The sequence below is a fragment of the Anomalospiza imberbis genome, chromosome 21, assembly GCF_031753505.1.
Source record: "Anomalospiza imberbis isolate Cuckoo-Finch-1a 21T00152 chromosome 21, ASM3175350v1, whole genome shotgun sequence".
NCBI lineage: Eukaryota > Metazoa > Chordata > Aves > Passeriformes > Viduidae > Anomalospiza > Anomalospiza imberbis.
This window is the reverse complement of record NC_089701.1, coordinates 4,597,159-4,619,818: the sequence shown is the minus strand read 5'-3', so window position 1 is coordinate 4,619,818 and position 22,660 is coordinate 4,597,159. Positions and strand designations below refer to the sequence as shown.

At 46.9% G+C, this 22,660-nt stretch overlaps 1 protein-coding gene across 9 annotated transcripts in view; it reads left to right on the top strand.

Annotated features, from left to right (window-relative positions):
- Positions 1-617: 617 nt before the first annotated feature.
- PRRC2B (proline rich coiled-coil 2B) overlaps positions 618-22,660 on the top strand; it is a 46,595-nt gene continuing 24,552 nt past the window's right edge. For 4 of the 9 annotated variants that reach the window (XM_068211252.1, XM_068211254.1, XM_068211246.1 and 1 more), the window contains exons 1-11: positions 640-821; positions 13,883-14,050; positions 14,944-15,121; positions 15,338-15,440; positions 16,357-16,429; positions 19,097-19,240; positions 19,877-20,118; positions 20,484-20,605; positions 21,057-21,199; positions 21,786-21,876; positions 22,273-22,465. In XM_068211252.1, coding sequence (XP_068067353.1) covers positions 13,936-14,050; positions 14,944-15,121; positions 15,338-15,440; positions 16,357-16,429; positions 19,097-19,240; positions 19,877-20,118; positions 20,484-20,605; positions 21,057-21,199; positions 21,786-21,876; positions 22,273-22,465 — 1,404 coding nt within the window. In that variant the 5' untranslated portion in view covers positions 640-821; positions 13,883-13,935. Of the gene's footprint in view, positions 822-4,906; positions 4,944-4,971; positions 5,097-13,882; positions 14,051-14,943; positions 15,122-15,337; positions 15,441-16,356; positions 16,430-19,096; positions 19,241-19,876; positions 20,119-20,483; positions 20,606-21,056; positions 21,200-21,785; positions 21,877-22,272; positions 22,466-22,660 lie in introns of those variants that run through there. The other 5 variants (XM_068211247.1, XM_068211248.1, XM_068211251.1 and 2 more) reach the window with 5 other exon arrangements.

Sequence of the window (22,660 nt, the reverse complement as noted above, 5' to 3'; positions counted from 1 at the left end):
CCCCAGATCCTCCTTGTTGCCCTCCCCCGGACCCACTCCGGCAGCTCGGTGTCCCTCTGAGGACACTGAGCTCACAGAATCACAGATTAACTGAGGCTGGAAGGGATCCCTGCAGATCAATGCAGGGTCACCTGGAGCAGGTGACACAGGAACGTGCCCAGGTGGGTTTGGAGTGTTTCCAGAGGGGGAGACTCCACGTCCTTCCTGAGCACCTGTTCCAGAGCTCTGCCACCCTCAACCTAAAGAAGTTCTCTCTTATGTTGAGGGAAAACTTTTTGTCTTTTAGTTTATGGCCATTGCTCCTCATCCCGTCACCGGGCACCACTGAAGAGAGCCTGGCACCATCCTCGGACACGCCGGGGAGATACTGACATGGATTGTAGAGATCCCCTCTCAGCCTTCCCTTCTCCAGAGTAACCCGGCCCAGCTCCGCAGCGTCTCCTCATCGGAGACACGCTCCAGCCGCAAATCCTCTGGGCGCCCTCCGCAGGACCCTCTCCAGCAGCTCCTCGTCCATCTCGTCCCCCTGAGGGAGCTCCCTCAGCGCCGCCCCCGCGCTGCCGGCGGCGCCCTGCAGGTGGCGCTGCGCGGCGGGGCCGGGCCGGCACGGCAGGAGGGGGAGGAGGAGGAGGAGGAGGAGGCAGCGAGTGCCCGGATCGGCCGCAGCCGCCGCCGCCGCCCCGCGCAATCCGCCGCCATCCGCCGCGCCCCGCGCCCATCGCCCGTCCGCACCCGGCTCCGCAGGCACCCCCGGCTCCCCGCCACCATCACAGGTGGGTATCGGGGGCCGGCGGCGGCGGCGGCCGCGGATATTCGGGGCGGTGAGTGGGGCCGGGGGGGAGGAGGAAGGGGAGGGAGAGGGAAGGTGGGACGAGGCAGCGCTAAAATGGAGCCGGAGCCAGCGGCTGCGGCACCCCGCGGCCTCCCGGCTCGGGTGGGGTCCCCCGGGCGGGTTGGGGGGAGACTCGCCCCGGTTTCTCGCTGCTGTAGCCGCCGGTGTTTATTGTGCGAACCGCCCCCCTTCTCCCTGCGGGGACGGGGCCGCCGCGGGGCCTGGCCGGGCCCATCCCCGGTGGCGCTGGCGGGGCCGCCCGGGCTCGGGGCCCCTTGTCCGGGCTCCGGCCCGCCGGGCCGAGCCGCCCCCGCCCCGCTGCGCTCCCCGGCGGGTGCAGCCGGGGCGGGGGGCTCCCCGCCGCAAAGGCAGGTTGTTGTTTTTTTTTTTCGTCGTCTGGAGTGTGACACAAAGATATTTTTGTCGCGCCGTGTGTGTGTGTGTGTGTCTCAGCAAAACAAGGGGGGGTGGCGTCCAGAAGGCTCGGCCGGTTTGTTATTGTGCGGGAGCTACAAAAGGGCCGCTGAGGCCGAAATGCGGCTGGGGCGGGGGAAGCGAGGATGGAGTTTGTGCGCTGGGCGAGCTCGTTTGGTAGGTTTGGAAAGACGTTTTAGGGCCTTTCTTTTTTTTTGTGTGTGTGTGTGTGTGTTCAAGAAGGAGTTTCTCATTTCTGTGGGAGCATCTGTGCGGCAAGCTGGGGAAACCCTAATGCGGGTCCTGGGACGCGTGCTGAGTATCTTCTCCGGGGGTGGTTTTAGTCGTGTTGGTTGTGAATTTAGAGGGTTTTTTCTTTGTAAACCCCCCCCATATCTCCAAATTCAAAGCTACCGTAAGGGGTTGGAATGAGCTGGAAATTGTGGGGTTTGTTAGGAAAGTTGTTTTGTTTGGTTTCTGTCTTCTGGGTGTGCAGAGGGTGAGATTCAAATTGAGTATCTACTCATCAGATAAGTGTTCCTATATTGGTGTTACTGGTGTTGGGGGTGATAAGGTGCAGTAAACATAAACGTTTAGGGATTTAGTAGTTGTGTTTCTTTCTAGGAACAGGTATAAAGTGTAAGCACATTGCAGTGTCTTCGTCATCTACTAGGGGGAAAGGCATCCCACCCCTTCTAGCACTGAATCCAAGTTTATAGTGGAAGTTCTGGTTTTGTTAAGCCTTGTCAGACAGATTCACTTGACCTCCACTGGAATGGGCTCTTCCATGATGGATAGATAGCTGGTCCCTGTCTTGGAGAGCCCAAGTTTGGAGAATCGACTCCTCATGAGTAGGTTTCTCAGATATAAAGTGGCCAGGACATTACTTTTGTACTTGCCTTTTCCATGTTCAGTGTCACTGGGGTAATGAAACTCCAGTGTTCCAAAAACTAGTGCTCTGAGCCAGAGACGGAGGGGTAAAGTCACCTGGAAGAGGTAGGGAAGGTAAGGCCATATTCTGACAGTGGAATTTAAAGAGAGGATGGAAAGTGATGTTTTCAGGCTGATTTCTGACTGAAAATATGAAATATTTACATGCATTTTTCACTCCCAGTGAAGCATTGTAAATGAGCCCAGGTTTTATCAGGGGCTCACCTGTGGTCCATGAGGTCTTTGTGGGCTCATCATGGGTGATGCTGTTTCTTTTGGGTCTCTGACTTAAGTTTTTCCTAGTTAGCAGAATATTTTGGGGTTACAATAAACAACACCTCTCCCATAATGTTTTTCTTGTAAAAATTTAAAAGTTCAGATAAAAAAATCATACTCAAAAATTGCAGATACTGTTTGGAATTGCTGCTTTGTTGTTTTTACAAGACAGTAGTTGATACTTTTTGTTGTTGTTTAGTTTGATATGCTTTTCTGCATGGTTGAGTAAACTAGGTATCACACATTTGAGGATGCTTTCAGCAGTCTTCACTGTTGAGAAAACAAATTTTTACATTATTTGACAGATACCTCTCTGAAAAAAAATTAAACCACGTGTTTGGTATGGGTTTCCAAATTTTTCATTATATATTGCCTTGGTGCCTTGTTTTTTCTAAATTCGGAGATTTTTTTCCTTGGTCTTACAGTGCATTTTTTGATGCACTCTTGGGCTTTTTTTCTTTTTTCTGTCTGTGCATGAGAGCTTAAAAGGGCAGCTCAGCCAGCTGGCTGAAACTGGAAAAGTGAGTAAATAGTCCATAAAGATGCTGGAAGGGCCATGCAGGGTTTAAAAGTATTTTTGTTTTAGAAGTATTTTTTGTGAGTAATATCGCTAAATATTTTGTATTAAAGTTAATTCACTTTATAGTGACATCTTAATAAAACCTTTTAATAAAGCTTTGTCTAAGGCCTGACTTCAAAGGCTAATTTATTTGAACAACCTCCTAAAGGTAGTGGTGGCATTAGAGGCTGTGTTTGTGTGACGCAGCTCCCCGTGGTGCCTGGGTGATGGCACAGGACAGACAATGCTCAGTGCCCTGTGTGGCCTCCTCTCCTGCTGGGGTCACACCTGAGGTGTGGCTGAAGAGAACAAGGACCCTGAGCTGTGCGCTGCAGGTGTGAGATGATCCAGGTCAGAATTACCTGCCTGTTCAAGAGTGCTTCTTGCTCAAGGCCTTCATTGTGCTTACCTGAGTAAATGGAAGTATTTAAGGGCAAGCCGGGCTAGATTTAAGTGCTGCTGAAAATAATAGTAAACCTTACATATATATAAAATTTCTGATGGTAGTCTAAAAAGAGATTTTGCTCTAGTGGCATTTCCACTTCAAATTGTGTATTTTCATGTTGGAGGAATAGAAGCAGTATGAGCCGGAGAAACTTAGTGTTACAGTATGGTAACTTTAGGAGTGGGTTTATTCCAAGGGCTGGACCTCTCTGGTTCCCGGTTTCTTTTTACTACATTCCTCATTTATTCTGCAGCTTGGCAGTGAGCTGTTGTCTCAGTATCAGGCTTTGCTCTTAAGCTGATCCTGCCTTGTTAAGTGGGTTTTGTTTTTCGTGTGTCACTGACTCATTCTCCTAATAGGTCGATAATTTCACAGCTCCTTATCACTAATTTCTCATTTGGAGCAGAAGAAGTGGAACAGTGGTTCTGTCAGGTATCAGACAGTGAGGTGAGAGCGCAGAGAACAGGTAAAGGCTGGGGAGCTGCAGCTCTCTCCATCACAGAACAGCCTTTTGTAACTTCTGAAATGAAGCGACTTGGTTACCAAACGGAAGATGCCCTCGGAGGGTGGGTTTTGCACACATCTGGGTTGGTGAAAGAGTTTTTCCTTCCCCTACAAGGATAAAATGGGGCTAAAGCAGGACATTGCATTATATCCAGCCTCACTGAAACCTAGCTTGGGCTCATGCTCTGTTAGTAAGTGGTACTAGAATTCAGGATGTTCCCTGCATGCACGTGTACTTCTTGTGCAAAAGTAACAGAGCAGTTGGAGCTTATGAGCTGTTTATTTCAGAGCAAAGCTGTTCAGATACTGATCTGTATAGCTGTTAAATCCTGGGGTTTTTTTTAATCTGGGAGCATTTGGACAATAACCGAAGTGGACTGGAGGCTGCTTTAGTAGTCCTGTGTTGTTCTGCAATTGCCCGTGGCACTGGTTGGTTGTGAAGCTGCTTGTGCTGCCGTGCTGTGGGGTGTGTGGGGACAGGTGTTAAAAGGTGTGTATGCAGCTCTGCAGGGGGTTATTTAACTTGCAGCCAAAATACAATGTCTGTTGTTTGACTCCAACACTTAAATTTTCAGGAGAGTGTTAGAAGGCTGGAAGGGTTGAAAAGGTGAGAAGGGGTGGAAGTGGGGGGTGAGCTCACTGTTCCATCTTAAGAAGACTGCAGGTATTAATTTGTGGGGACTGATGAAAAGTCATACCTTGGGTGAAAGGGAAGAGATAATGACCAGGTTTGAAATGGGCAGCTGAGCCCGCTTTTAGTGTGAAGAAAGCAAGGACTTGCTGACAACTCTCTAGGATCTGGCCAAGAAGCCCACTCTGTTGGACTGTAGTATCTCAGTGTCTGCCAGGCTTCACTTAGCTGTTGGGAGCACCCCGAATAGCCTTCGGATTTCAGGTGGGTAGCACTTAAGAAGAGTAAGCTACCGAGTATTTGTGCAGTTAGCACCCTTTCTGAAGAGTTTTGGTTGAGGAATCCTTCCCAGGTAGCCATTGAGCCATTCAGATAGGAATTGTAGCGATGGTGCTCCAAGGAGTGAATAGAGACAGATTTGAAGAGCTTGCACTGGGACTTTCCCTCCCCCAGGCACTTATTGTGTGGGAATATAGTGATTTTTTTGGAAGAGTTCTGCTGCGGGGTGAGATCTTCAGCTCTTCCTACCTGTATGTGGGCTGGGAGGCTGCACAAAAGCCTCGACTGATGTTGTTCAGAGTTGGGAGTGGGCTGTGAAGCAGGCAGGGGAGTAGGGACATATTCAAGAGGTGCTCCTTCTTTGGCTACAATAATAACTATGGTTTTATCTTTTATTGAAATAACCAAGCTTCAAGAACCGTCATTCAGAACCAGATTAATGTGATCTTGAGTGTTATTATGGTGTTAATGTTCTGCATCTGAGCTAAGTGTTGCCTCTAATGATGCCTGTGATCGTATTGCAGTGAAAGCAGTGTATGGGATGGTTCATTTAGGAGGTGTTTGCGGCATTCCCCATCCCAGCATGCAAGGACCTGCTTCTCCCAAAACTTCTCTGGAGCAGGAGCCTCATGCTGCTGCTGGCCCCACAGCGTCAGGCAGGCAGTGTGATTCAGAAAGAATCAGCCCCAGAAAGTGGGACATGAAGGCTCTGTTTCTTGCTCTGCCCCTTAGCATAGCTGCAGAGCTCTATGGTGTCGTTTTCCTATCTGGAAAATAGAAGTGATGACGCTTATACACCTTGTCAGTTATGCACTGGAAATATCTATGTAAATGAAAGCATCTGTGAAATGTTTTCACTTCCTGTCTGGCTCGGAGTAGTCCAGATGTCCTGGGCATAGTCCAAGTTGCTTAGCTCTCCAGAAAACCTAAAGATGTCTAAAGCTTCTTTCTTCTGGGTACTGAATCACAACACATACAAGGTGCTTTCTTGCCACTTTGTACCTGTGTCTCTTTCCCATCACATTTCTGTTAACATCCTTGCCACTCATTTGTGCAAATGGCTCCTGTGAATAGGCTTCCTTTAAAGAGAATTGCTGTGCAATGCTGCATTGCCCTAGTGCTGTTCAGATTGGGGAACCTGGAGGAAGACTTCCTTGGAAGCTTCAGCCTCTGCAGTGTTTATGAACTGCAGGCTTGTCTGGACTGCTTGTCATCTTATTAATGGCCTGAACCAGCTGCATCAGTCTTGATGGCTGTGGGAATTGGGAGAAATCTGATAGAGAAAGAGCTATTCAGCTCTTGCCAGGGCTGCTTTGTACCCTGCAGCATGTACCTGCCAGGGGAGCTCCCAGCAGTGCCTTGGGAAGGAACGAGGCCCGAGGGATCTCCGCAGGGGTGTAAAGGAACCTCTCCCTTGCTTGTGCAGCAAGGGATTGACATTTGCTGCCTGCTGATCACAATAGCATTGGGTTTTCTCTCTTCATAAAGAAAACCTTCTGTGCATAACCTGAGTGGGAGCTGGGGCCCTGAAGTCAGCAGACAACCTGAGAGAGTGGGGAGGTGTTGCCAAAGTCCAGATTTTGTTGTGAGGTTCATCAGGCACAGGGTAAACATCCACATCCCCATTCCAGTGTGATCCTTCCTGAGACTGCAGAGAAAACAGAGCAGCTTACTCAACAGCTGATGGCATTTGTGTGAAAAGAGCTGGTTTTGTTCCTGAAAAAAGGACTGTTAACCCAAAGGGCTGCCAGCTTTGCTCTGATTTCATCTCTTGGAGCTGTGACATCTCTTCTTTTCTCTCTGCTTGGTTGCAATAAAATTTATGTTCACTGCTGAGAGATGGAGTAAGTTGCTGAGCTTGGGACCTGGTGAAGGATTTGTGAAATGTTTGATGGAGAAGCATTCTCCAGTGACGGCCTTGGATGGGTGTTGCTCACCAAGATAAGCTACTGGCAGCACAGGTATTTCACCTATGCTGCTCTTGCTGTGGCTCACCTGGTTATATGGGTATCATGGCTGTGATGACTTTTAAAAGTCTGTGTAGGCAGAAGTATCAGGACTAAGGGACTTTCACAACCTTTACATGCAGTGGTGTTTATTTTTAGTGATGGGAGAGTCTTTGATTCCACCTGTCAGACCTAAGGTGTTGTGCAGTGCTTGAGAACAGTTTGTGCTTGTGTGGGTGCGTCCTGCCCTTGTTGGCTCCTCAGGAGCAGTAGGCAAGATGGGGTGCATTTTCTGTGCCAGTGGACAGTCTCTTCCACTGGCAGGGAGCGTTCTGAACATGGCAGGTGCTGCTGCAGTGCATTTCCTCCTCGTTTGACATTTTCTCTGAGGGTGTTGGCACACAGGTTTGGGTGGCTGAAGCAGGCACCTGAGTTCTGGGACTTCTTGCTGTTGGCAGTCTTAGTTGAGCAAACTGTTCCTCTGACTTGGACTGATAGTGCCAGTCCTGTTACCCATCAGGAGATCCCACCAGCTACTCACAGTCTGTTATTGTTGCTCAGATACCTAAATGCCCAATTTACCTTACAGTTCAACTGAATGTTGCCAAGAGCTTTCTGAACAAGTTTTGCCAACAGAACATTATGCCAGGTATTTCTTTTGGTTTTGGATTTAAATTGCTTGCTCGTGATCAGCCTCCTTGTTTTGGTGTTGAGGAAAGAGGATGTTGTGTCTGTGTGTTCTCCCTGGACCCTGAGATCTCAGAGGAACCTCAGCAGGGCAGAGTGGAAGGCCGAATCTATGTTGGAGGCTGGGGGTCGAGTGTTTCAACTCTGACCCTTGGTTGTAGGGGAGCAAGAGTAAAAGTGCAACTCTTAAGTGTACAGATTTGCACTTGAATGTGAGCCTTGTTGGGCAGGCAGCTCACGAGATCACTTCCTTTTCCTCTTGCAGCAGAGAGGTTGGGATCTGGATCCCTTGAGGCCACAGGTGATCCTTGTTGAACTGCGCTGCTTCATCCTCCCTGGGTTTTGCCTCTGAAATATATAACAGCAAAGAAATAGACTCTTCTACTTCAGTTTGTGCTGAGCCTTGTCTCCTTTAACATCTTCCAGGCCTGGATGAGAGGGTAAGGAGTGCAGGGATGGTAGCTGGTGCCTCCAGGTTGTTCCACATGAGACACCTTCCTGCTTCCCTGCAGGTTATGAAAGCCTTGCAGCACTTCCTCTTGAGTTGGAGATAAGGTTATACATTCCTGCAAGCTGGCACCAGTGGGTTAGTTCCTTCTTTACAGCATGGTGGGGAAGATGGGTGAAACTGGCTGTTTCTTTGGTGGGCTGTTGTGAACAGACACTCCTTTCAAGGAGAGAATTAACTGCACACCTGGGTTTTCTGTTGCTTGAAAAAGAGGGGGAAGTTTCATGAGTGCAGGATCTCATAAGTACTTTCTGTGGGCTGTGGACCAGCCTCTGACTGGGTTTTGGTGTTTTTGTTTTTTTTTTTTTCTCTGTGCCATAGTCTTGCATACTCAGGATGAACTATTTCTTTGTCTGCATCCTCAATTACTGGAGGTCAGGGCTCCTTTCCAGAGTGTGGTATTGTCTGTCCAGCCTGCACAGAAAGGACCACAGAACTCATTAATGTTTTTGTTTAAATACAATTGAGCTATTCTCCAGACTCCAGTCTGCTTTATCTGTTTTACAGTAAGTTACAATTCCAGCCTCTCTGGCTGCCTTTGCCTTGCCTGCCTTCCCAGCACTGGAAAAGCTGTTTAGCAGAGAGGTGAAGCTTCTGTATTTTAAGGCCAAACCTGACATTGCAAAGACCTGTTTTCTCTAAAATGTGCAGTGAGTCACTGACAGTAGTTGTGATTGCCAACCTGTTGGTACATTCAGATGAGGGGGCAGCAGGTGAGCTTGGTGGAGGCAGAACTGAGAAAATGAGGTCAAGTCATCAGACAGGACATGCCCTTTCTGTCTCCCTTCCCTGTTGTCAAGTTTTACCACTGTCCGTAGAGCTCCACAATGTGGAGTTATGGTACATCTACCATCCAGAAGACTCTGCCTCTCCTCTTCATAGTCCTGCTCTATGTTTCAAATCCTGGGAGGCTTGAATCCTTCGAGGTCTGAGGATGGGGCTGGACAGCTGTCCAGCAGACAGCTTCCAACAGTATTGCTTGGCTAACTGCATACCTCTGCAACAAATCATGCCAGATGTGATCCTGGTCTCCCATTTCCTGAGCCAGGGTTCATAGGAGATGGCGAGAAGCTGGAATTGTGCAGGATTAAAAGAACTGGTAGCACCAAATATGCCTGTTGAGCTAAGCTAGGAGGGTCCCTCTTGTGAATCAGGAGCTCAGTGATGGAGATGTGTTATCTCTTCTCTGCACTGCAGACTCCTGACTTGCTTCTCCCCTGTCTGGCAGGATTTGGTGCAATTTTCTGGCACTACATTTGTTGTTGCATCCAGATCTTGGCAGGGCCTTTTTCAGGTGTACCAGCAAATCTTGGCATCTCCCTCTGGAAGTGATGCAGTAGAATGAGAGGGGTTTTTTTGTGGCTTAGACTCTTGCTACAGCTTCTGCTTGCTGCACAGCTCTTCTGCATTGATCCCATTGACTTGGTACTTGGATGCTGATAGTCTCCTGTTGCTCCCTGCCCCAATCTCAGCTGGGAACTGAGTGCTCACCTGGTCCCTTCCTTGCTAGGCTCATGATCCCTGTATGGCCCAAACAGGGCCTCTGCAGGATATAAGTGCATCTGACAGCAAGTCCTGGGCAGGTGATGACAGCGTCTCACCAAAGCCCTCCCAAGGGCAGCCAGTGGTGTCTTTCATCGCTGAGGCAGGTGGTGAGTGTTTCACAAATAGATGGTTCTTGGTGGGACATGTTCCAGAGGTAGTAGTATCTCTTGTGTTGACAGATGAATGTTCAGCTATGGAAGTACAAGTAAAATTGACCTGTGTGTATATTTAAAGAAGAGAGAACATCATTAATCTCCTGTAAAACTATACTGTGTTTTTTAAAAGGTTTCACATTGCTGGTAACATTAGGAACCACAATTTCAGTTTAAGGTAACTCCAGACACTTTCCTCTTCTGAAAGTACTGTTTAGCTTTTCCAAGCTGTGAATTTCTGAACAATTTGTATAAAATTACGTCAGAAACTTTCCTGCTTGTGCAAAAAAAACCTTTTCCCTGTTAATCTCCATCCTGTTGCTTTTTGTGTTGTTGACTGCTGCTGTGAAGTGAGCAAGAAGTGAAGATCTGCAGTAGTCAGGGCTGTGCTCAGTGTAGAGCTCAGTGGTGTGTGAGTAGCTGAAAGGATTCCTTCTAGTATGTGTGTTACCTTTCATGAATCTGTTTGCCCTGCTCAGCTAAGGCTGGCTGACTTCCAGATACTCCAGCTCCATTGAAGTCTTGTGAATAAAACACCAGCAGCCCAGCCTCCTGCATACATAGATTTGCAAAGAGCTTTGCAGACAATCCTTTTTGTCAGGAGTCCCTCCATTTGGCTGTGTTTTCAGCTCGGGGATTTCCAGTTGTTACCAGTGCCAGTAACTCAAGGTTTTCACTTTTTTTTTTGCAGGACAGGCTGTAGCTCTAAGACTTGCATGCTTATAAGTCTAATGTCTTAAAGACATTAAAATGTCACTGTGGATTTCTGGATTCGAATTTTACCCCTTTAAAAGGCAGTTAGGGTCAATATGCAAAAATTTGATCCAGGGTAGTATGATGTGGACATGAGTATGCTTGGGCAGTGGAGCTGTCTGCCTAAGTGCTTCAGTGCAGTTATTTGTATCCTGGGATCTCTAATGGAATTGGTCATACTGCAATATTTTGTGATTGTTAAGACAGTGTTTTGCTGTCTGGTGCTGTCACTGGATATAGTAGGAGAATGAGAAGAGCTTACCCTCCATGCTGAAAGTGATAGCAAACATTCCCCCACAGACCTCTATAAACCCCGAGAGAAACCCTGCAGAAATGCTGGTGATTGATTTTTTTTATGATTTTTCTGTAACAGGGGATATTGCTTTCTTCAGGGTCAGCTGTGGGGCACGGGAGCCCTGAGCACAGGTCAGAGGCTCTGCCAAGGCTGTCAGTTTTCACTTGTCAGCATCAGCATGTGCCTTCTAGTTCCAGCTCTGCTAATAATGAGCATGCAGGCTGGCAGCTCAGTTCTAAGTGAACCGTGATTTTTATCAGAAATAGCTTTGCTCTTCAAGACTAGAAGGCCTTTATGATCCCTGTCTGGATTCCCTGCTTAACTGTGTGATGGGAAGATAATGCAGTGTTGTGCCAGGCTTGGGAGGTTCTGTGGCCTCTTTGAAGTGCTGTGGGTGACCTGGGTGCAGTGATCTCCCTGGCTGATAACACCCTTGGAGAGCTGGGATCTGCAGCTGGCAGGAGGGACAGGCAGCAAGGTCCTGCCAGTCCAGCAGTTCTGACCCAGCTCAGTGCTGCTGCAGCCTCTTTGCACAGTGACTGTGGAAATTGCTTCACCTCTCCATGGTCTCGATTTCCCCTTTGGAGAACACACAAACAAAGCTGTGTTTCATGTCTTCAGAGCCTTGAAGGAGTTGGAAGTAAATTTCATTTTTCCAGACAACAGTTTTGTCTGTCCCAAAAAGTTTGACAAGGAGCTTTATCCCACATGTCCCCAGCTTCTCTGCTGTGGTTGTTTATTCTTCCCGAATCCTTTTAATGATAGAAGATGTAATCAAGAGGCAGCTGAGACCCGGTTACATAACTGTTGTCAGGGTTTCTCTTTGGCAGCATTGCCCTGTGTTGTGTTTGCACACTGACTTTTAGGAACTCCTGGCTTTTCTGTTAACCAGGTGACTCCTGAACCTGATCTTGGTAGGTGGTTTGTTGTTGTTGGGTTATTTTTAAACGCTTTCTAATTTTGTCTGATTTGAGCTTTCTAAACTTCAGAGTAGATTTTACTGCTTTTATTGCAAGGTTGGTACAGTGTTGACATGGTGTGGATAGGCCCTGAGCCAGGCTCCCTCTGCAAGGCTCAATATACCTGTAAAAGCAGGTGGCTGTGCTCTTGCCAGCACAGCACCCTCTGCTCTTTGTTCTGCTCTGGGGCTCCCCACAGCTCTGCCCCTTCAAAAAGCTCATTGTTCTCAGTCCAGCTTGTGCTTTCCTGCCAAGTGTATGCTAATCAGTGTGTTTTCTCCTTCTCTTTTATGTCTGTCCTACTAATAAAATACAGTGCAAATGGGTGAGGGAGGAGCTGTTGTTTTCTTTGGCACATGGTGGCCATCTGAGCAAAGACGAACCAGACTGGAGCCAAAGATCTGTTTGCTACTCTGCAGGAAGAGGTGCCTCAAGACTGCCAGCCAGTCCTGTTGCCTCCACAATGCCTTCATGCTGCAGCCCTGTGTGGTGGTCCAGCAGAAACACTGTGAGGGGCTTTTTGGGGAGCTCGGTGTTTTTCCTGAGCATCCTGTGGATGCAGTTGTTGAGTGACAGAAAACACTTTTTTTTCTCTCTCCCTGACCACCTAGCACAGTCCATGGCTTCTTGCTCCTGACAGACCTAGTTTAAATCCTGCAGTGTAAGAACAAGTGCTGTGTAGTGCCAGGCTTATTGGTCAGACATCTGCCCCCAGCAGCAGCCTTTAGATGGGCTTTACTGGGCCACTTGCAGTTGGCACTGCATTCCCAGTCTGGCTCTAGCCAGCATGTTCACAGTCTGTGCTTTAATTTGTACATAATACGTGATGGACTAATCCTCTTACCTGCAAATCGTATTTGATAAGGTATTGCTAATGGGAATTGCAGCCTTTGGTCAGATACAGTTTCTTTCAGAAAGAGTGATTGCTGTCTCTGTTGGAGAAGGCTTTCAGCTGGGTGAGTTTCAGAAAGTGTGAGGTGTGGGAAGATCAGAGATATGTGTATGTATGTATATATACACACACACACACACATGTATATAGTGTTTTGTTACTCCCAACACAGAGTTGAAACCCTAGAATGGTTTCATTTTACCCTAACAGATGGTAAAATGAAACTGCCAGCAGTTTTGGGCTTGAAGTAGAGGCTTTACAACAAGAAATGTGGAAATCTAAATTATGTGTGAAAAGGTTAGATGAAGCTCCTAGATTTGAGAAAATTTAGAACAGAATGATGCTTTAAAAAATGTAAGCTAGGTCCATTGAAAGTAAGCAAAGTGTCTTTTCTGACATAAAAGTTGATGTACAGTGTGAGCATTGTGTGTTTCAACTTTATCCCAGGCTCCAAGAGCCAAAAAGTCAAAGTAAGGAGACTGCCTGCGTGATGAGTGTTACTCACAGCATGTTGTGCCAGCAAAGACCAGATTGAAAAATTAACAAACCACAGAAAGAATATTTCAAGCTAAAAATGATGTTCAAGGTGCCAGCAACAGAGGAATATAATTTTTTGGTAATGTGTTTGGAGAATTCATGGTAGAACAGCTGAACTCACAGGCTCAAGAATCTGAATCTGGTACAGTTGAGCAGGTTTTTTTCCGACTCCATAACTCTCTTTCATGGCCAGCCGATGAGAAAAGGGGATTTGGAGAAATAGTTCTGTTGTCTTCCAGTGATGCTGTCAAAGCATTAATTGCTGGTATAACTGTGGCCAGTGTGGAACCATAATCTAAACATTACAAACCCAGTGCTTCAGGGGAAATGCAATGATAAATTCCAGTGTGGTATAAGATACAAAGATACAGTGCTTTTCTGGCATTTGTGTTTAGGAATCCTTGTGTTTAGCTGTTTATTCTCAGCCGTACTCTTTTAAAGTAAGGACTTGTTGACCCCCCCCCTTGTGTTGTCATACTTAAAGAATCTCACTTCTTTCAGCACTAGAGTGGCAGGAAAAAAAATGCCATGAGAAGTGTCTTTCTGCAGTTCTTTTCATTCAGTTTGTGAATCTTAAAGCCCAAAAGATTCTTGTGACTAAAGAGAAGGGAGTTAAAACTTGGTGTGTGTGCTCACTTGTATGTTCAGTTCTTGCTGTTGAGTGTGTTCTATGTTTTGCTTGTCTGTGGCTGAACAATCCATTTGATGGGGTTTCCCCATGTTCTCTTCCATTAAAAGGCAGATCGGGAGCGGCGCAGAGAAATTTCCTTACTAGATGACATTTCATCGCAATGTCCGATCGTTTGGGGCAAATAACCAAGGGAAAGGATGGGAAAAGCAAGTACTCGACTCTCAGCCTGTTTGATAAGTATAAAGGAAAGTCAATAGAAGCTATCAGAACTACAGGTAAGAAACACCTCCAGAAAGCTCCTTTTGATGTCTTCCAACAGTATTGTTGCAGAGCTCGTTCAGATTGTTGACCCTGTGGGACACAGCTGGGTTGCACTGTTGGTGCAGGTGTCAAAGGCTGTATTTCATTAAGACCTAGAGGAAAATCTCCATGGCTCTTTTATGGTGGAGACATAGAGGAATTACACAGGACAGGTGGGGGCTCTTGGCCCTTTCATTTAGCCTGCTGCAGAGTGGGCAGGTAGCAAACTTGAGTGGAGGCCTTACCAGGGCCTTAGGCTGTGCCAGGGCAGGGCACCTGAGCTGACTGAAGTGTCTTAAGCTGGTCAAACCTTGTGTGAGGTGACAGTCAAGGACTGAAGGTCACTGAAAAAGAAACTGAGTTGGTTTTGCAGTGGGAATATGACCAAAAGTAGATAGTGGGTTCAAAAAAATGACCTTGCCTGGACTGGCTCTGGATTTGGTGTGAGAATAGAAAACAAAAAATAAAATACTTTCTTAATAAATGTGGTCTGGTGGATAGAGCTGGAAAATGGAGACCTCAGGATTCCTGGGTTAGGTGACCTGTTTGTCTGCTAAAAGGTGGACTTGGGTGGCAATTTCCCCAAGCTGTAAAAAGGTGGTGCTGCTTCTGCTTGGTGAAATGAAAGAGCTACTTGTGTAAATCCTCCTAAAAGACTCTGTGAGCTCTTTGTTGGGTAGAATTATCTTTCTCCCTCCCATTGTAGGAGCTGTTTGATGGCTGCATCTGTGGTCCTGTGGGAAACAACCTGTGTGTTGACATAGCAGCAGCACTTCAGCTGGGGCTGTGGCCACCACAGCTTCCTAATTAAGGTTACTTATCTAGCAGGATACAGCCCTCTGACCTGCTGCTGTTCCTTTCTCACCAGTTATTCCTAGACATGGCTTACAGAGTCTTGGGAAAGTTGCTGCTGCCCGGCGCATGCCACCTCCTGCAAATTTGCCTAGCTTGAAGTCTGAGAACAAAGGAAACGACCCCAACATCATTATAGTACCCAAGGACGGTACAGGATGGGCAAACAAGCAGGACCAGCCAGACCAAAAGAGGTGGGTAGAGTGAATCTACAGTGAGTTTTGTCAGGCAGGCAGCAGTGGTTGGTGCACTGCTGTGCCTGGTGTCAGACCTTACAGGGATGAGTTCTCTGTTGTCTGTGCCAATGTACAGTCAATGTTTTAGCTTGATCTTTTAGCAAGTGCCATATTACCAGGAGTTGTTTTCCTGCCTTCCTCCCCTTTGGTCTCACCTCTGCTGTCTCTGCTCAGTTCCAGTGCGACGGCTGCACAGCTGCAGGAGTCGCTGCCGCAGCAGGGTTTGCAGAAATCTGTCTCCAATTTGCAGAAGCCGACACAGTCAATCAGTCAGGAGGTAGGTGCCAGCAGTCTGTGACTGCCACCCTGCTTCCCCTGTCCCCAGGCAGCTTGAGGACTTTAATTGCCTGTGTTGCCTTGCACTTAAGAAAAAGCTCCTGTATAATCAGTTATTGTGGAAGTGACTCTCTTGAGTCCAAGCTGCTCTGCACCAGGAGCGTTGTGCTGCTGTTACAGAAGTAAAATACACAGAACTGTATTTCTCAAATGTGTGCAGTAAGTCTAGCTGCAATCTAGGAAAAAATGGCTGGAATGTGGGATGGCTCAACTTCTACTTCAGTTGTAATTCAAATGTTGCTTGGTGATAACAGATCCAGCTCCTGTTCCCAGCCTGATGACACTTGATGGGAAGATATCTGGTCATGTGGGACAAGTAGCCAGTGTTAGGACCTGAAAAAGCTACCGGCAACTAAGAAGATGTCCCTGAGAGTGCAAGGACCTGACACCCTATGTGTTGTAGATCTCACACTTCTGGTTTAAAAAACAATTCCCAGCCTTTGAGCTTCGGGGAAATCAGGACAGAAGTTATGTTTTGAAGAGGAGAAGAGTGGTCAATGCACGAGAAAGTAGGGTAGTCTTGAAGCTGAGGTGTAGCATGGAACAAGTCTGGAAGATTAGGGAGACCATTTGAGAAAATGCAGCAGAACAAAAGGAAAGCTTGATGAGAGTACAAGTTGAGGAAATAGGTGGTGGAAATGGGCAGAGGAGACATTAGGACAGAGCAGAGGATTTTTACTATAGCATGGTAGTACACTGGAGTGGGGAACAGTGACCATCTTGAAGCTGTGGAGACCTGTGGTATCTGGGTGATCTGGAGGCCTGAACCATAGCAGGTGCCAGCCAGGAAATGAGAAACAGTCATGAATCTTAACTGATCCATGTTGAGGTTTCTTTTTGCTTTGTTCTGTTTTCAGAGTACAAATTCAGTGCCAGGTGGACCAAAGTCATGGGCACAGCTGAATGGAAAGCCAGCAGGACAAGAAGGTGGTGAGTATGATCAACAGAGCTGGTATGTGCCTGCTTCTCCCAGACAGGCATGAGATGGGATGGGCTCCATTTCTTCCTGCCCTGTCAGCCTGGTGCAGAATGAGGCCTTCTGAGTCCTGTTTCCAGTCTGTGCTGTGTTGGCTGGAATGATGCAGCTGAATCAGTTCAGGGCTGCCAGTGCTTGAACAGAATGTGTCTCATGGCCACATTGAACCAGAGCAAGTTGTGCTCTTGGGATGCAGCTGGGACTTCTGGGAGGGGAAGGTTCTGAAGGAGAAAGGAAACATTTGCCCCCACCATGAGCACCTTCAGTCAGCCCAGAGCGGTGTGTAACAAAGGTGCAGTAAACACCGTGAAATAGGGGAGGGATTGGTTTAGAAGAGATGGGGACATTGGAGTGGGAAAATGTAGGTATCTCCATGGGCAAGGGGATCTTCACCTAAGTGGGTAGTCAGAAGTGAGGCTGGAACGTTCTTGTACAGTATCTGTGATCCAAGGGAATTGCAGTGGAAGTGGCAGTGGAGCTGCTGCAGGGTGCACTCACCTACACACTGGCTGAGGCCTTGCTATTAAGTCTCCCTCAGTAACTGTGCTGCTAATGGCTTCTGCTTGACTGAGAATCCTGAAGCAGTGTTAACGTGAATTGGGAGTTTAGTTGTGTTCAGATGCATCTATTTCCACACAGGAGGTGGTTTCCAGCTGCACTGAGTAGTGCCATTAAAACCATAGTGAGAATAACAGCTCAGTTCCACTGTTCTAATGTGAACAGACCTGGAACCATTCATTTGTCAAGTGAAATTGCAGAGGTATTTGAAAGAACTGAGACAGCTGCTGATTGCAGAAACAGAGGGGACAAATTTACCCTAAATTAAATGAGGCCCTTAATGAGAGGGTGTTTCTCAAAGGCTAAATGTTAAAGCAAAAACTTGTACTTGCCTGAGGCTGGTGGCCAGTGCAAAGACTGTCTTGTTTGGTTAATTGGTACTTTTTTGACTCTTGCTGTATAGACCTCCTGTACAGTAATTTTGAAATCTGATAATCTAACAATTTTCTTAAAGGATTTTTTGAAAACTCATTCTAGGTCACACTTAACAATATAGAGTTCTCAACCCAAGAAAACAGTTGCCTATGTGTCTAAGACCAGCTTAATTAGAAGGTAATTGAATCACAGAAGCATCAGAAATCTGTCTGAAAGGATTTCTTAGGCCATCCCAGGCTTGCACCTCTTCTCTAGTGGCACTGAACAATTGCTTTTCCTTCTTAGCTAATTCAGGTATTAGGAGATATTAGGTAAGAGGAGAATCTCTTGCTTTTTGCTCTTTTTAAGGCTTAGAGCTGTAAAATCTCTTTTGGAGGGTGTATCCTGAAGAAAAGTGGCCTAATAAATTAATTATGGACTTCTCCATGCCTGTGTTTTTGTATAAAGGGCATTTGGAGAAATAAAAGGGGCACCAAACTTTTTTCAGTGTGATGCTGCTTAGGGTTAGAGTACAAATTGTTAATGGCTGCATGTAAATAGTCCTTACATGGTGCAGCCTTACCTGGGGGGTAGATATCTCCTCTGAAAACACTTACCTGTGCCATTCTAGTTCAGTAAAAATCAGAACTCTTCAGCAAGTGTTAGCTACTTTGCAATAAATTAGGCAATGTCCTTCTCAAGTATTTTCATCTGTCTAAAATTGAAAGTGTTTCGTGCAGCTGTTGCAGAGTCTTTCCTGGAAATTTCACATGGGAGGTCTTGTGCAGTGTGCAAGTTCCAGAAAGTAAAAATTACTTAAGCTAGTCTGTCTTGATTCTTCAGGGCAAGGAGGAAGAAAGATAGATGACACCCTTGTCAAGTCTTCTGTACTCATGGCTGATACTTCTAATATAATTCTGAAATGCCCTTTTTTAAGAGAGCTTTAGCCAAGTAATACTAAGAAATAGTTCTCAAAAAAAGCAATTATTTTAATGTGTAATAGTACAATAATGCTTGTAATTTCCTTTTATTCGGTGTTATCTTGCCAACAGATGTAGGAGAATTGCTGTGTTTCGTGTTCCAATCACTGGCAGATCTTTAGAATTGACAGAGAACTGTTGTTCTGGAGTGACTGATGACTCAGCAAGACAATTTGCCAGTGACTAGAAATGAACCTGGTCTGATCTGGCCAGTGACCTGCATCTTGAAAATGCTGCAGCAGGGAGGAGAGCATAGAACATCTGTCCTTACCTGTGGTGTTTCACTGATACATCGACAGAAATTTCAGCAATAGACTTCCCTGGCAGAGTGAGGTCTGAGCAAAAAAGAGTCTGAATAGGGATGTCAGGTACTTGATAGCAGGATATCATTTATGAGCGATCTTGCAGAATTTATATGTCTGCCTCTGTCTGAATTCTGTACTTCACAAAAATAATTGGAAGCTGAGAAAGTTCACTGACTTTGTTGAATGTGAGAATTTAAATGAAGATCCCGAGTGTGGGAGTGCTGGGTGAGGACATGTGTTGTCATGTTGGTGACAGTGTCTGAGAGTGTTGGGGATGTGAAGTGAGGTGCTGGTATGATAGTAATTTGGGTTTAAATATGCCAGAGGCCCAGATTCCCAGGAAACACATTTCCAGGCTGATCTCATAAGGGAGTTGAAGCACTGGAAAGATCTTCTCTGAGTCCCACACTTATTTGTCCGACAGGTTCAAGGGCCTCAAGCCGACTGTTATCCTTCTCTCCCGAGGAATTTCCGACGCTGAAAGCAGCTGGCGAGCAGGACAAGGTTGGCAAAGAAAAGGGCGCCTTAGATCCGTCGTATGGGCCAGGACCAAGCCTCCGCCCCCAGAGTGAGTGAAGGATTCTGTCTGCCTTACCCCAGCTCAGTAACCCCACTGACCCTGTTTTGGGCAGGGGGTGCCAGTTCACAGTAGTACCAGGAATTCAGTCCTTATATTTCCTTTTATCTTTTTATGAGCTCACACGTGTCAGACTGCTTAGCAGATGATCACAGATTGGCATGTGGTGCTGATGTTCTGTGGTCCAGACAGCCAACTGTGGACTGTCATCTACTATACTGTTTAATAAAAATTGCAGTGTGATGTTGCAAAGCAGGCCCCTTCCCGGGCTGGGGGAGCCACAGTGAAATCAGTGTGTGGTGTAATGTGGCTTCTCTTTCAGTGTTTTTGCATCTAATTGGCCTTAATTCTGCAGGGTAAGGACTGTGGAGATGGGGAATGCTCTGGTAGGAGTTCGGGTTTATTGGCAAATAAGGACACCACTGGTGCAGCAATTACTTAGTAACAGCTGATGCTGCTCCTCTCTTAAGCAAATAAACACAGTTGGAAATTCTTCTTGGTCCTTGATATTTTTCTACAACCTTGGGGTAATTAGGGCTTGACCAGAGTACTTGAGGTTTCGAGACTTTCTGGCAGAGTGGCTGCCTGCATTTACAAATACTAACATAATTATCATCTCCCTTCCAGATGTCACCAGTTGGAGGGAGGGCGGTGGGAGGAACGTCACCTCTGCCACATCTCTGACCGCCTCCCCTGCTGAGCTGGGCAGCAAGACCTCCAGCACTGGAGACGGGGCCCCCTCCTCAGCGAGCACCACCGATCCCAAGGAGCCGTCTCTCCGCCCAGCTCAGCCCGTCCGCAAAGGGGCTTCGCAGTTCATGGGAAATGTCTACCAGCCACCCACGTACCATGACATGCTACCTGCTTTTGTGAGTCACCCTTTCTCCACACCTTTGTGATGCCCTTCGTTCTTAAGATAACGGGGGAGTTGAAGTCAGCTGAGATGTGTTTTCTGGACTCTCAGTTGGCTGCCAGGGTCTGCTTAGGGATCCTTCTCTTGACATGTTTTGAGTTTGTGTAGCGTAGCCTTGCTCAGCCTAAAGAGAAATTGTCCCTTTCTCTGTGAAGCTGGAGAGGGAGCCATTAGCATGTGGCCTGTTGGGCAGCCAGATGTGAAATGTTTGTTCCCCTTTTTGAGGGTGCAGCTACCATGCACATATTGGAACCTAATGTGAGTAAACCTTCCTGTGTGGCAAGGATAAAAACTAGGCTGTTCTGCTTTGCCTCATTCCAGATGTGTCCACAACAGCCATCTGAGACCCCTGCATCACTGGACCGAGGGTCTTTCCCCGTTCCTCAGCTTCGGCTTGAGCCCCGGGTACCTTTCAGACAATTCCAGATGAATGACCAGGATGGGTAAGGCTGCCATCACTTTCCCACTTGAGAGGCAGGTTCAGGGTGTGACATGAACCTTAAACTAGGCAAGAATTTGGGCCAAGGATGCAGTTGTATGTGTGAAGCTGCAGGCACCAAAGGGGAACCCTGTTTTTTACCCGAAGCACCAGTGCTTTTCTCCAGCTACAACAGCAGCTAAAATGTTGCAAGACTGTGAGCACCGTGTGTCTGAAGAGCAGTCAGACATGGGAATTGGGGTGTGATCCTGGACTGGAGGGGTTGCAGCTCTGATCTGTAAGTTCTAGGAAGCGGGTACCGGGTAGACAAGGGGAAGAAACGGCTGGACGGGGAGAGAAACTTGGATGCATTGTATTTAAATGCAAAGTAGAAAAGCACTGATTCAACGTAACAGACTCAGCTCTGCGTCCTTTGATTTTCTTTTTGCTGTTTCTGACCAATTCTGTGTTTTCAGAAAAGAGAACAGGCTCAGCCTGTCTCGCCCAACACGCCCAGTTCGGCAGCAGATGGAGCGAGTGCCTCGGCCCACCATCATCAATGCAGAGAACCTGAAGGGGCTGGATGAGCTGGACAATGATGCAGATGATGGATGGGCAGGTACAGTGTCTTCATGCTCTAGCTTTGTGTAGTTGTGAAATTGGTGTAAATGATGACACAATGGATCCTTCTGATCCTTCCATCACATTGTGCTCAAGGAACTGGATCTGAAGACTCCTAAAATCTGAAAACACCAAGCACAGCAGGAGGGATAGCACTGTGGGTGCTGGGAAGGAGAGTTAGTCCTGCCTTTTTAGTCATGGCATTCAGTATCCAATTGCACACAGTCTGGCTTGGCTACTGTCTCCCCATTTGCAGCCCCCACTCCCAGGCTGTTTGCTGCTCCTCCTCTGGGACCAGCCCAGCTGTTCAGTAGTGTGTGTCCACGCTGCTCACATCATTTCTTGCCTGATCTAGTTGAAGTCCCTGCTCATTGAGGGAGGTTGGTAGATGGCATTAAAGGTCCCTTCCAACCCAAGCTATTCTGTGATTTCCAGGACCAGTGCTGGACATTTGGCTTAGTGAGTAGTTCATGCCAAGCCTGTGTGTCCTGTAATGTAGTGCTAAAAGGGGGCATAAGCTTTATCAGGACAAGGGACCTGTTTCTTTCCTCTCATAAATCTATTCTCCCTTGCTGCCTTCGTAGGCATTCATGATGAAATGGATTACTCTGAGAAACTAAAGTTTAGTGAAGATGAAGAAGAGGAAGAAACTCTTAAAGATGGACGACAGAAGTGGTAAGAAGTCCCTCTGTTTGCACATACAGTTTACCTTTAGTAAAAGTGAGCAATACCAGGATCTTTAAAAACTTGTTCCAAATGTGAAGTCTTGATCCCTCTGATTTCTTACCGTGACTTTGTTGATTTTACTGGGCAGCATTGGAATGGTCTTCAAGGATATGTGTAGGTCTAGCAGCTGACTGCCAGTTTTCCAGTCAGCTTTTCTCACCTTTATCCTGCTGCACAATAGTGGAGTTGATCCTTATGCACCTTAAGAGAAGCACTTCACTTGTTTTGGTGGTTTTTTGTGATCTTTTCTTTTTACTAGAGTCAGTTGCCTTTGCCACTTGATTAGGCTCCAAGTGCTTTTTGAAGCAAGTAGCAAATGCAATAATAAAGCTGTTTATGTGACAGGAACAGCTGGGATCCCAGAAGGCAGAGACAGTTGTCCCTGAGCTCTGCAGACAGTGCAGATGTCAAGCACACCTTGGAGGAAGGAAAGAATTGGAATGATTCAGTTGGCTTGTCCCGGCCAGTCCGGAAAGCACAGGATTCACAGCAGCCTCCAAGGAAGCTGAATGGCTGGAGCTCTGCCTCAGAATACCAGGTAGGTTGAACTCATGAGTGTGAGCTGGAAGCCCATCATTGTCCTTAGGAGGCCAGTTTGACATCTTACTGGAAATGGGATGAGGATTAATTTCTCTATTCTTAGTTTATATCCACCTGGAGAGAAATCTTACCTGCATAGCACTTCCACTAGGGAAAAGAAATTGAAGCTGGTTTAGAACAGTGGGGTTGTCAG